Source organism: Adiantum capillus-veneris, chromosome 1 (genome assembly GCF_014529385.1).
Source record: "Adiantum capillus-veneris isolate H3 chromosome 1, ASM1452938v2, whole genome shotgun sequence".
NCBI lineage: Eukaryota > Viridiplantae > Streptophyta > Polypodiopsida > Polypodiales > Pteridaceae > Adiantum > Adiantum capillus-veneris.
The window spans coordinates 8,193,366-8,207,411 of record NC_140931.1 but is presented as its reverse complement, the minus strand read 5'-3'; the positions used below and the strand labels follow the sequence as shown (position 1 = coordinate 8,207,411).

At 43.1% G+C, this 14,046-nt stretch overlaps 2 protein-coding genes across 3 annotated transcripts; both read left to right on the top strand.

Moving 5' to 3' along the window:
• Positions 1–5,282: 5,282 nt before the first annotated feature.
• LOC147464273 (epoxide hydrolase 2-like) lies at positions 5,283–8,010 on the top strand. Its single transcript, XM_086513816.1, has 8 exons — positions 5,283–5,462; positions 5,525–5,736; positions 5,838–6,020; positions 6,237–6,281; positions 6,367–6,459; positions 6,781–6,845; positions 7,078–7,106; positions 7,692–8,010. The coding sequence occupies exons 1-8, from the start codon at positions 5,393–5,395 to the stop codon at positions 7,730–7,732; spliced, it is 738 nt and encodes a 245-aa protein (XP_086369942.1). The 5' UTR covers positions 5,283–5,392; the 3' UTR covers positions 7,733–8,010.
• LOC147464272 (uncharacterized) lies at positions 7,876–13,378 on the top strand. 2 transcript variants are annotated; one of them, XM_086513812.1, is made up of 2 exons: positions 7,876–8,011; positions 12,018–13,378. In XM_086513812.1, the coding sequence occupies exon 2, from the start codon at positions 12,048–12,050 to the stop codon at positions 12,387–12,389; it is 342 nt and encodes a 113-aa protein (XP_086369938.1). In that variant the 5' UTR covers positions 7,876–8,011; positions 12,018–12,047; the 3' UTR covers positions 12,390–13,378. The 2 variants fall into 2 exon arrangements, with proteins under 2 accessions (XP_086369938.1, XP_086369935.1); XM_086513809.1 differs by having other exon boundaries at positions 8,010–12,306; positions 12,390–13,378.
• The last annotated feature ends 668 nt before the right edge of the window (positions 13,379–14,046 follow it).

Here is a 14,046-nt window from a genome sequence, read left to right as displayed (position 1 = left end):
AGCAAAATTGTTCAAATACAATATTTATGGCTTTAAGAGATCTCTCTCTCATCCTCACATAGCTCAGCATAGCTTCTTATATCTATATAGAGCTCTCCGTTGAAACAGATGTCCTCCGTTTCATTTTGTAGATCCTCTGCATGCACCCCATAGAGAGTAGCAGCTTGATGTTCGTCTGGCACCACCTCAACGGCTTCTGACTGAGCATCTTCTCCGATCTCTACCATTGATGCCGCTATGATTGGCACATGGAGCCTTCATACGTCCGTGCACTACGAGGGGCTACCTCTATGACGTACCACCAGTTTGATGCAGAATTTGTAGGATGAAATATCACCTGCCAGAGCCACATAACTTACATGAGAGCTTCCAAGCACATAAATTCTAAAATGGGATGTTAACTATTTACATACTTACTTGTTCACAATGCTCAGGTAGTACGAAAGTGCCTCTTAGGTCAGTCCATTTCTTAGTTGAATCCACCTCAAGAAAACCAGACTCTCCTCTACGCACAGTAGCGTTGCGACCCTCCATGATTATCTTGAACCATTGCACGTCGAACAAGTCGACAAAAAATCCTCTATACTCGATCCTCAAAATCTCTTGTAGAGTGCCGAAGTAAGTGAGTTCCGCCACCACAGGACCTGCATCAGAGGACCGTCGTCGACTAGACTGTTCAAAGTTTGCCATGATTCCACAATCTTGAGTAAAACGCTTTTTGTCGATCCGTTCCACCCTAAAATGTCGACCTTTACACCATGTTGTTGTGTATGACTTATACTACAACCAACAAAGATTATGAGTGGCCGTTCAAACATCTAGAAAGTCACTAGTTGTACATTGCAAACTTACCTTGGTCGCGCAACCCCAAGAGTACTCCCACTCTTCCTCAATCACTTCTTCACCGCACTGTTGTGCACTTTTCAATTGGTTGTGCAACCATCTTAAGCTCATGAATATTGGTAGGCTCTCTAGACCCGTCGGATAGTGCATCGGTGGTCGTCTTCCCCGTCTCCACTTGATTCGTGCCCTTTGTCGCTCTTGCTTTGCATCCTCATATTGTGAAGTCCACTTTTGCATCATTGGATTGTGAAGCATGCAAAATCGGTTGATTTTAGCCTCTAGATCTTCTGTCATCTTCTTCTCATCACCGAGATTGCACATGACAATCCCAGATATGCGCTCATCATCTATGTTTCGCCATAGCGTATCCCGGTCTTTATCAAATCCGTCTAGACACTCTCCAATGTACACTAGGGACTCTGATACCACCCAACCTTCTGCCATGCTACCCTGCGGCGGACATGCCTTCTGACGCACATATCCCTTGAGCGTTTTCATGAAACGTTCTAAAAAGAACATCCATCTGGAATGTACTGTGCCAGCTATTTCCACCTCATCAACTATGTGAACAAGAAGATGCACCTGAATGGTTTGCATGGTAGTAGGAAAATGTTTCTCAAACATGCACACAACCTCCGTAGCATTTAGTTTGGCGAATGGTATGGAGTCTACGTTGATCTCCTTTTGTGAGATCCATTGCACCAACTTCGCAAGTTTGTAGATTGTGTTACAGACGTTTAGAGACAAACATCCCTCAATGGCAACCGGTAAAATAAACTGCAAAACACGTGCAACAATGATATTAAAGTCCACACACGAGTTTGTTACACAATTCCCACTATGATATATTCCACTATGAACATACCTGACACATTTTATGCCAGTTGTGTGACTTCAAACCGGTAAGCTTTCCTTCTTTAGTAAAACACGTTCGGAGCGAGTGCATTATGCCAGTGGGGGTCCGCAAAGATCGAATGGTCTCTTTTACTTTGCGTTCTTGGGCTCCTATGAAAATCCATGGTGCTTTAGGGAGTTTTATCAATCCATCGGACGCTGTTTGCGGCCAATATTGCTCCATACGATCCACATTTCTAAGATCAACTTGGCTCCCAAAGTATCTTTCTTGCCGGTCAGACGATCCCATAGTAGATTACCCACATTCTTGAATATGTGCATTGGATCGAGCAAGTGATTGATCATGAGTCGGGGCCAGTATCGTAACTCGTACCATAGAGATAGTCTCTCATCCCTGGGGGCAAACCGTCATCACACATCTCCTTGTGCTCTAACCATGCTTGTGCAGACATCTTCGGTGGCTCTCTTCCCAAAAAGCCGTCGCGTAACACATGATTCTGTGGAAGGGCGCCCTACGTGCATTCAGTTTAGGTCCACATGTGACACATGCTCTGTATCCGCTTGTTTGAAGCCCTGCATGTATACACATGATAATAGATCAGCTTGAGAAAAACCAAGATTTACAGTGTCTGAGTGAGGAGTGTAAATAGATCACCTGAGCATTCTGTTAGTCCGGGATAGTCATGCATGGTCCACATTAGAATGCCTCTGATAAAAAGAGAAAAATGGTATAACCTTTTTATCACCCAAGTGTGGAAGATTGATTATGCCATTTCCCTCTTGAATAACAGGTCTTGAGTTCAACTCCTCATTGGCTAGATCTTTAGGTCTCTTTAATTAGTTTCCTACGACGTTAAATTAAACTCTCTTCTTCTCGGGTGTGTGTGTGTGGGTGTGTGTGCACGCCAATAAAAAAAGGAGAAAAATGGTATAACTTTTCTATCACCGAAGTGTGATAGATTGGTTATGCCATTTCCCTCATGAATAACAGGTCTTGAGTTCAACTCTTGTCGACTAGATCTTTAAGGTCTCTTGGGATAGTTTCCTACGATGTTAAAACTCTCTTCTTCTTCTTCTTCTCTCTCTCTCTCTCTCTCTCTCTCTTTGTTTTATATCTTTCTCTTTCTCTCTTTCTCTCTCTCTCTCTCTCTCTTCCTCTCTCAATGTGTGTGTGCATTCTTTGTTTATGCATGTATGTGTGCGTTTTTGGCTTATGCATGCTCTCTCTCTCTCTCTCTCTCTCTCTCTCTCTCTCTCTCTCTCTTTTCCTCTCTCAATGTGTGTGTGCATTTTTTGTTTATGCATGTGTGTGTGTGTTTTTTGTTTATGCTTGTGCTTTCTCTCTCTCTCTCTCTCTCTCAAAAACACAATGTGTGTGTGTGTGTGTGTGTGTGTGTGAGAGAGAGAGAGAGAGAGAGAGGGAGAGAGAAAGAGGGGAAGGGAACATGAGAGTGAGGAGAGGGAAGGAGCATACCTGGCTCTCCTTCCTCTCCTCGTGTGTGTGTGTGTGTGTGTGTGTGTGTGTGTGTGGAGAAGAAAGAGAGAGAGAGGGAGAGGGCGCGTTACCTTGCTTGCTTGAGCGCGCACCAAAAACTCAGAAATGAGATCTGAGTTTTCGGACGCTCTCGGTTATTTTTTTTAGCCCTGACGGCGTCGCTATAGGCGTCGCTATGAGCGTCGCTAAGTTACTTGTAATTTAGTGACACCATGGTTTTTCACATTTGATTGTCGCACTCTGAGCGTCGCTACTATTAAGTACCTCTTGTAGTGAGGAGGATATATTGTAGTTCAGATCAATTTACATATTTGCACTTACGATAGGGTAATTTTAATTTAATTTTTTTAAAAAAAACTAAAGATTTATAAGGAAAGAGGGGTAGTGATGTGTAAACGGGTTTTTTTATTAGGCTCTGATTACACGTGATATAGAGGATTTTGTAAGGTGCACCCCTTGAGGCACTGTCTCATTGACTCTTTAATCTATTGATAACGAAGAATATAGTTAGAGTTATAGATGGGTATATGGGTTGTCTGATCGGCCACTTGGCCGTTACCCTAATGGCCCTATCCGGAACGCTTCCTTGGTGTTGATATTGTAAGTGTTAGTGCCTGATAGCTATGCTATAGACGTCCATCACAACGATTTGCTAAAAGAGTCCTTCGGTCACCATCCCTTTGGTTACGATCTCTTGTATATTTCATCCTCTTTGTCATGGTCTATTACCTTCTCTCATGTCGACTGCGATAGCCATCAACATGTTGATCATGCGTACTGCCCTTCATTTCGATCATGAAGCGCACATGCTGCAATAACAACCATGATCCATGATCATTGAAGAACTCAAGTTCTTGTGGTTGATGTCCTTTTGAAGAGCTAGGGTTTCTATCATCTCGATCCCTCTTACTCTGGTCTTTACGTTCATCATCGTCATCATGCTCTATGTGAGTCCTTCAATCACCTTCCCTGTGGCAACGATGCCCACAATACGCCTCTCTGTCATGGTCTCTTTCTCATGTCACCTGCGATCTCCATCATCATGCGGATCATGCACTAGATTTCGATCATGAAGCCTGCAAGTTGCACAAAGTATATGTGATCCATGATCATCGAACAACTTAAGTCTCTGTGGTTGAAGAACTCAAGTTCCTGGGTTGATGCCCTTTTGAAGAGCTTGGGTTTCTATCATCTTGATCCTTCTTGCTCTAGTCTCTACGTTCATCGTTGTCATCATGCTCTCTCTAAGTCCTTCAATCACCATCTTGAACGCTACCAAACGTCTTTGGAAGGGTTGTAAACGGTTCTCTTTGTAGCCTATTACATCTTGAATGAACCCAAGTCGCTTTTTGGTATTATGAAATTTTCAATAGAAAATGCTTTTAAAAACGCACAGCTGATGTGGCAAGTTCTTCTTCCTGTATTCACCTACACCCTATAGAAAATCATGGTAAAGGGGAGTTTTTCTCGTGGGTATGGGAAGGAGCTCTAAGTGTTACTTTTCCTTGAAGGATGGGGATCCACAAAGGGCATGGCAAGGCGGGAGCATGCACTTAACTTATTAGAGCCCCCCCCCCCCCCCCCCCCGGTGCAAAGATCCGACGGCCCAAAGCACACGCCCCCGCTGTCGATCCCTTGACACTCCTCTTGTGTCACTTATAGATGAGGATGGCAATGAGGGTGAGGGGCTGGTTGGCAACATGTGCGCAACCAACTGCCAATTTGTTGTGTTTCCATGGTGGGTTGGCCTGGTTGCTGGTTCATGGTTGCGAATAGGTTGCCCTCTTGCTCCACCTCTTGGGGTTGAAGCGAGAGTGCAACTGCAAAAAAAGACAAAATCGTGCACTGCGTGCAGTCAGCATACGCTGGATTTGGTTAACGGGCTGAGTTTGCGGAAATAAGAACTCCTTTTTGCATCATTTTCCTGCGACCATGTGAACTAAACAGCCCTTGGTTTCCAATGGCAACCAATTGCGAGCCTGTAGCTCATGTGAACTGGCTCTTACCTTATTAGTTTTTCAACAGCGACGGTCTCGCTGTGGGGTTCAACCCTGGCCGTGCGGACGCGCTCTGTTCCCTCTTTTAAGCCGGCCACTTGCAGTGTGCAACTGGCATGTCGCTAGCTTGGCGATTGTACCGAGCCTACAGATATACAATTAGCAAGCGCTTGTGGCAGCAGGGTAGCAGCTGAAGCTGGCGATGGAGGGCGCGACGCACCGAACCATCTCCACCAATGGCATCTCCATGCACTTTGTCGAAATGGGAGAAGGTGAGAGAGAGAGAGAGAGAGAGAGAGAGAGAGAGAGAGAGCGCAACATTGCCTTGGTGCAGGCCCAGTAGTACTCTTTCTCCACGGCTTTCCAGAGGGCTGGTATGGATGGCGCAAGCAGATTCCTGCATTTGCGAGAGCTGGATACCGAGCAATTGCGCCAGATATGCGTGGCTATGGAGACACCTCTGCACCTGAGGGGTCCAACAATTACACCTACTTGCATATTGTGGGAGACTTAGTCGGCCTGCTGGATGCTCTCCAAGTGGAAAAGGTGTGTGTGTAAACACATGACCTGAATGCCTTCCCTAATTGCAGGTCAAGCTTTGTACTAATGTACATCCTCAAGGTTACCTTTAATCTTGTTTTTTGCAGGTATATTTGGTTACTCATGATTGGGGTGCAGTGATTGGGTGGCAGTTTGCCCTCTTTCGGCCCGACCGAATCATTGCACTCGCAACCCTTAGTGTTTATTTTCCTGCTCGGCACCCGTCTGGCAGCATGGTGCAGTTGATGAGAGCTGCTTTTGGAGAAGACCACTACATTTGCCAATTTCAGGTATGGAGGCAAAGTCGCATTGTTATGGTGCGCAATCGGTTCTTTCTGTTGTAGGCAACATATGCACACAACACGTCCCTGCATAGCCGGAGAAGATGGAGTACGAGAAGGCATTATAAGTTGTTTTGTTATTACAAATTCCATGTTCTGGGTAGTGATAAGAGCATGTTCTTTTCTTTTTACTATATTTTGTTAACCCTTATTAGCTCAATTTAGGCACCTGGCAAGATGGAAGCTAAAATAGAGCAAATTACATCAGAGGTCCTTTTCAGAAACCTTTTCAGCCGTAGGCTGGATCAGAAGATGGAAGGTTTGAGCCAAGTGAAGGAGAGTGTGCCTCTTCCAGCATGGACATCCGAGGAGGACATTGCATACTATGTTTCGGAGTTTGCAAGCATGGGTTCACTCCCCCGCTAAATTATTACAGGGCTTTGGATCTGTAAGTCTTGGTGCTATTGATTTGTTTGTTTAGTAAGGTTGCATTTATGCTGGCTCTTGTGTTCGGGCCTGCATACTTCTGTATGTTTGTTTGAGAGACCAGTTAATTGAGATATGAGCACCCTTGCAAAGCTTGAGAAGAAGGGCTTGTGGATCTGTAAGTTTTGGTGCTATTGATTTGTTTGTTTCGGCACACCATTTAGGGTTTAGGGCTCTTGTGTTCGGGCCCCTGCATACTTTTGTATGTTTGTTTGAGAGACCAGTTAATTGAGATATGAGCACCCTTGCAAAGCTTCAGAAGAAGGGCTTGTGGTAAATGCAGGTCTTGGGAACTCACGGCTGCGTGGGCAGGAAGCAAAGTGACGGTTCCGTAAATCTATATCGCTGGTGACCAAGATCTTGTATATGAGTTTGCGGGTGCGAAGGACTACATCAAACATGGGATGTTAGCAGATGTACCCTCACTGAAAGAGACTATAATCCTTGAAGGGGTGCAGCATTTTATGCAATTAGAGCAACCAGAGGTGGTGAATGATCACATTCTCAAGTTTTTCAAAGGCTTTCATGCAGGTTGAGGGGCATGATGGGCTCATTTGTTATACTGCTTTTGATGCATCAGTCATGAAATGATGGACATAAGGCTACAAGGTTCTCTCTCTCTCTCTCTGTGTCCGCACATGCTTGCACGCCCGTCCTTTTGAGAGAATGAGGTAGGCAGGCTGAAGCTCACAGCGTGCTATATATTGTTTGGTTGCGCTACGATATCAAATTCTAGGAATTGTTTGGTTGCGCTACGATATTGTTTGGTAGCGCAAAGTTCAAACCCTCGGGAAACATTTCTGCTCGTAATCGCATTGTCTTAGGCCTGTGTCACACACGGGCACCGGACATGCTTACACGGGAGCCCATTTGGGTGCCTGTATTGCCACTTAGATAGACAGACAAATATATTCATACTTTTTGCTAAGCACTTCAAGAATCAGAGGTAATCAGTTGACAAAGACTGATCCGCACGACAGTGGAATGTACACATCGAACCCGCCTATTGCTAATCACGCACATTGATCTGTATGTTTTGGTGCTATTGATTTGTTTGTTTCGGCACACCATTTAGGGTTTAGGGCTCTTGTGTTCAGGCCCCTGCATACTTTTGTATGTTTGTTTGAGAGACCAGTTAATTGAGATATGAGCACCCTTGCAAAGCTTCAGAAGAAGGGCTTGTGGTAAATGCAGGTCTTGGGAACTCACGGCTGCGTGGGCAGGAAGCAAAGTGACGGTTCCGCCAATCTATATCGCTGGTGACCAATGTATATGAGTTTGCGGGTGCGAAGGACTACATCAAACATGGGATGTTAGCAGATGTACCCTCACTGAAAGAGATTATAATCCTTGAAGGAGTGCAGCATTTTATGCAATTAGAGCAACCAGAGGTGGTGAATGATCACATTCTCAAGTTTTTCAAAGGCTTTCATGCAGGTTGAGGGGCATGTTGGGCTCGTTTGTTAGCTGCTTTTGATGCATCAGTCATGAAATGATGGACACAAGGCTACAAGGTTCTCTCTCTCTCTCTCTCTCTCTCTCTCTCTCTCTCTCTCTCTCTCTCTCTCTCTCTCTCTCTCTCTCTGTGTTTGTGTTTCCTTGTCCGCACATGCTTGCACGCCCGTCCTTTTGAGAGAATGAGGTAGGCAGGCTGAAGCTCACAGCGTGCTATATATTGTTTGGTTGCGCTACGATATCAAATTCTAGGAATTGTTTGGTTGCCCTACGATATTGTTTGATAGCGCAAAGTTCAAACCCTCGGGAAACATTTCTGCTCGTAATCGCATTGTCTTAGGCCTGTGTCACACACTGGCACCGGACATGCTTACACGGGAGCCCATTTGGGTGCGGGTGCTGTATTGCCACTTTTGCTAGGCAGTTCAAGAATCAGAGGTAGCCAGTTGGCAAAGACTGATCCGCTCGATAGTGGAATGTACACATCGAACCTCGCTTATTACAAATCACGCTCATGATTTTTTTCATGTCAAGCAGATTGGCATCATGCTCTGACGTTATATGCTCTTGCCATCTCATTTGCACACACTTTCGGGTGGATGTGGCAGGACACCAAGTCCAATGGGCTCTAAGCCCACGACTTTGACAACAAACTACGTTTGTTTATAAATACTACAGTGTAACACACTCATTGCTGCGGCCACAAAGGCATGGTCTTTAATGTTATTTTTGTGCTTGAAGTATGTAACACCAGCCATACAATCACTGCTCCATTATTGTTTTTAAAAATGTTTCTCTTATAGATCATCGAGTCTCTCCATCGAATCATTTGATGCACTCACATGCACCATAAGGACACCATTGATAAAGAGTGTCCCTCCCTCCCTCCCTCCCCAACCCCCCAGCCATTGACCCAAATTCACGTCTTTGGCTTTGACGTACAATTGGCCTTGGAGTCTTGCTACTCTCTTGATTGCTTGCATCTCATCCTCCTCATATGCAAGACTGGTAGCAATACACATCTTCACATAACCCATAGAGAGAGATCAACTTCATAAGTCAACATGGTTCAAAGAGATAGAGTGTATAGCCACCAATACAACTCGGGGGGTTCACCATTTAGTTCCCCCCTATATAACGTACATTCATGCGGTATTAAAAATTTCCTCTTTTAACATGTTTGCATGAATAAAATGACACCTTATTTTAAGATTTTTTTTCAAAACTGAATTAGAAAACCCCTTATTTTAATGTATCTCTATTAAATTGCTTAAACTTTTTGTATTTTAAAACCCCTCCTTGCGAACTCACGTTATACATTAACATGATTACATAGTGCACCCCCTGAGCGATACGACCAATAAAGCTTTGATCAAGAGTAGAGTTGTTACGACATCTACTTCAACATTTGGAATGCAGTTCAACATAACATATCTATTAATTTATTTTGCTTGCATGCATATCTATTGCGTTCTTGTGAACAATTTACGAATTTCACCCAGTTATAGAAGAGAGATCTTGGGACATTCACTCTTGCATTTCAGTCTTTGACTTCCAGACTCATCATATATATAGATATAGATCTTTGATGTTGCTTGGGGTTGAGTGGTGACCATGTTCTCTCTCTCTCTCTCATATCAAATCACTCATTGGATAGATCTCTCTCTCTCTCTCTCTCTCTCTCATATCAAATCACTCATTGGATAGATCTTTGACTTCTCTGACTTCTTTGATTATCATCATATTTATCATATCCATCATGATTGTTAAGCTATCATACACTCTATTTGCACCCAAGTTGTTGTGGCCATTGTAGCACTCATTGAGCCCAGGGCCACTATCATAGCAACTATTGTCTCTGTCGCAACCATAGGAAAACTTGTCGTTACTACCAGAAGGGAAATCCCTTGCCCATTGACCTGGTTGCCCACAATTAAAACAAAGGTTTACCATGAAGCTTATAAATAGCATATTCCTTGCTTCTTTTGTTAACAAAAGTTACGAATCCAAAACCATGAGTGTGCTAGTATCCCTAACCATCATAACCTTGGCCTCCACAACCTTGCCAAACCTCCTAAAGTAGCTTTTGAGGGCTTTGTCGTCCACCTCCCAAGAGAACCACCAAACAAAATTTTGTTCTCCTCATACTCATCCATGTCCAGAGCTCACAACTTGTGTGCAATTAGCAAAATAGAAAACTCCACATAGCAAACCAAAAACCTCTCTCTCTCTCTCTCACACACACACACACACACACACACACACACACACACACACACAATGGACTCGACCTCTACAATGGACCATGGCTTTCTCTAAGAACGATTCCCATAGGCAACCACCAATGTCAAGAGGTCATCCATGTGAGTAGCACGTGTGAGCCTCCCTCTTGTCATGGATGTACCCCGATTGGGACATGGAGATGCTCAATGTTGAGGAAATGCTCTACCTTGGAAACGTGTGGATGTGTCCCAAATTTCGAGAAATTTGTAGTCTCTATAATAAAGTTATAGATGTCTATCAATTCTTGAGTTCCAAACCTCCCTCTCTGTCTCTCTAGCTTCAAGTTTAAGGCTCCTCGTGTAAATCTTTAATCTCAATTTGGATTGTTTTCAAGATGTCAAAAATTTTCTTCTTCTCCTCTCTCTCTCTCTCTCTCTCTCTCTCTCTCTCTCTGTCCGCCCCCCACCCCCTAAATTCAAGACTCATTGGGTAGATCTTTGTCGTCTTTTAGGGGTTTTTCGATGCGATGCTAAAATTCTCTTCTTCTTCTCGTTTCTAGACCCTAACCAAAGATATATTAAACAAATTTCAAAATTAGCACACGAGAAAAGGTGCACGCGTGTGCGCGTGATTAGCACACGAGAAAAGGTGCACGCGTGCGCGCACGCGCATACACATACACAAAGTTCAAAAATATTCTTATTGAGAAAAGAAAGCATAAAAGCATACGTTTTACTTAATGAAGATTTTTGAGATCTACAGGCGATATTTCATGTACGAAATGGCTTCATATAACTGAGACTTAATAGCATGTAAGGCAAGATACAAGAAGCTCTTTATTCAGAAGAATTCATTGTTAATAAGTATCACTGGCTCGATGAGGGACTATATGAATAGATCGGTAGTGACCCATTGTGTGGTGATGCTCACCTAGATGGAGGGCCAATCGACATTAGTGACGTCTAACCAATCACTCCTTACATTTGTCCAACCAGTCAAAAGCATCATAGACTACATAATGGAAAGTGTAAAAATGAGATGTAAAAACAAACACACGTATGTCACCAACTTGTACTCATTCTTCTTATCATTTTCCTCCTCTTCACCTCATTGCATTAGGTAGTGGTCATATGCAGCATAGTCATTAGTTATTTTAACAAATAACTATGCTTTGATCATGATCAGGTGAGGAAAGTCCATGAACATGCAAGGAGAGTCAAAAGGCATAGTTCTACTATGCAAAGAAGTTTACACCTATGCTGATTTCAGCATAGTTGCTCTTGTAACATGTTGAGCAAGAGGAAGCAACTTTTGAGCTATGCAATTTGTTACCATATACATGTGTTAGTGATGTGTGCGAACACACTTAGTACCACCGAGGCATTTTTCCCTCTTTAGGAAGGTTTTTCCCTCGTGCATTCTATATACGCCCATCATTCTAGGGCTATCTATCTTTCCATTGCACACTAAGTAATACACTTTCTGTTGTGTGCCTTGGGCTTCTATTGTCTTCTCCAAGTTGTGTGTTTTTTTGCAACCCTAATTCCAACAATTGGTATCAGAGCAGGTTACGTCCTCTCGGGCTTAGTTGCTAGCAGCTCCGGCACATGCCTGCTCACTTTCTCCGATTTCGGTGAGATTCGGCGAGCATTCACAGGTCGATAAAAATTTCGGGCTCATTTTGGCCTCTACTTCCACTACAGATAGTACTGCACACGTTATTTTGTCATTTTGTGCAAATTTTTTGTCAGTGTTGTTTTTTGCATAACAGATCCCTTACAATCTTCTATGGTTTTCGCTATATAGCACATGTTGTTTCCACTTTGTTTCTCCTCTTTTCAGGCAATTTTCACATCAGGTGCAACATTTACCATGGCCGACAACAACATAGATGTGTTCAAGATGTTTGCAGCTGAGGACAGATTGGATGGGGACAATTACCCTATGTGTGCTTATATGATGCAACATGTTCTTGTGTCGAAGGGCATTTGGAACATTATGCTGGGCATTGATGTACGTCCTGATTCTGAGGATACAAGGGATGTTGAGGATATTGCAGGTCTTGCTGCAAGGATTACCGTTGTAAGAGTTAATTTGCCTACTATAGAACAAGCTTGTTGGGATGTAAAAGGTACACATGCTCATGCATTGATTGCATTGTATGTGAAACGCACTATTATTCCTCACATTCATTCAGTGAAATCTGCAAAATAGGCTTGGGATATTCCGATTGGTCTTTATGCAAGTCGCAATGACGCAAAAACTGCATTGTTGCGTAAAGAGCTGGAGTCGAAGATTATGCATGAGGAAGATGATATGGATACTTTCCTTGCTAGTGTCAAGGATACAAATGAGCAACTTATTTGTGTAGGTGAAGTCATTTCTCACAGTTCCCTTGTGCAGACTATCCTTGATGCCTTGCCAGATTCTTACCAGACTTTTGCTAGTACTTGGAGACTTATGACCCAAGGAAATCTTGAATTTGTCAAGTTTGATGCATTATACACATCGCTGTTGTAAGGGTCACTTTCCAAAAAAAAAAAAGGACTAGACATTGTGCAGTTGAACAAGCCTTTATTGCTGCTCAAAGAAAAGGTGGTAACAACAATGCAGCCACTTCTTATTGTTCTTCTGTGTGGAAAATCACCTGTTCCTAATGCTTTTGCTAGCAGAAGATTGTCCAAAAATTCTGGTGATAAAGGCAAAAAGAAGATGCGTTTTCATTATTGTAAAGCTAATGATCACTTGATCAAGTAGTGTCATAAGTTGAAGACCAAAGAGGCTAAGAAGAAAGAGGGTGGTTCCAATGCAAATGCTGGTTCCATTACAAATGCAGCTATTGTTGAGTCTTCTTTGAAAGGAGACTGTTATGCTGATGTTGATGCAGAATGGGCTTTTAGTGCAAAGTGTACCTATAATCTTGTTGTTCATGATGCATACATGTGAGTTGCTGCAGATTCACATGTGTGGTATTTTGACAATGGTGCTACAAAGCACATTACCTCACATCGTGATTTGTTCACCTCTCTTGAGCCTGTCCCTCGTGGGAATTTAGTGACTTGTGCCAACAATGCCTCTTATCCGGTTCAGGGAGTTGGAAAGATTGTTCTTACTGCTGCAATGGCACTTCTTTCACACTTGTTGATGCATTTTATGTACTTAAGATCAAGAAGAATCTTTTGTTTGTATCTACACTTGCTAGACTTGGTCTTGTAGTCAAATTTGTAGATGACAGATATACAGTACATGATCTCAGTTTTGGTGATGGCCCACTTTATATGACAAGTGTCGGAAGAATTTTGCAAATGCAGTTGTGGATTCAAAGGCTATTTCAGATGCAAAAACTTTGGCATGCACGTTTTGGTCATCTGAATTTTGCTAGTTTGCTGTGTTTGCAAAAGTCTGATATGGTTGCTTCTTTGCTGCCTCCTGAAGCACCTGTAAAACATGTTTGTGAAGGCTGTATTTGGGGTAAGATACAGAGCTCAAAGTTTCCAAAAAATGGTTCAGTTAGGGCCACATGCAGGTTACAGCTTGTGCATAGTGATGTTTGTGGGTCCATGCAAACTCCGTCCTTGGGCAATTATCTTTACTTCGTGAGTATGCATGTATGGGTGTATCCACTTAAAGCGAAGTCTGAAGTTTTCATGTGCTTCAAACAATTTTTGGCTATGGTTGAAAATGTCTCGAAATATACTATGGGCACCCTCCGTTCCGATCGAGGGGGAGAGTATATGTCTCGTGAATTTAATGCATTTCTGGCTAGTCGTGGGATAAAACACCAATATACAATGTCTTATACGCCTCAACAAAATGGTGTTACTAAGAGGAAAAACAGGTCACTTATGGAAACGACACGATGTATGGTCAA

Excerpts from the sequence above, each read along its gene's own strand:
- LOC147464273 (XM_086513816.1), top strand. The coding sequence starts at position 5,393 with ATGGAGGGCGCGACGCACCGAACCATCTCCACCAATGGCATCTCCATG. Across the intron at positions 6,282-6,366 it reads TAGAGCAAATTACATCAGAG|CATGGACATCCGAGGAGGAC; the intron begins GTCCTTTTCAGA and ends TGCCTCTTCCAG. Across the intron at positions 7,107-7,691 it reads GATGGACATAAGGCTACAAG|GTCTTGGGAACTCACGGCTG; the intron begins GTTCTCTCTCTC and ends TGGTAAATGCAG.
- LOC147464272 (XM_086513809.1), top strand. The coding sequence starts at position 11,985 with ATGTTGTTTCCACTTTGTTTCTCCTCTTTTCAGGCAATTTTCACATCA. Across the intron at positions 12,307-12,389 it reads AGCTTGTTGGGATGTAAAAG|GCTTGGGATATTCCGATTGG; the intron begins GTACACATGCTC and ends TCTGCAAAATAG.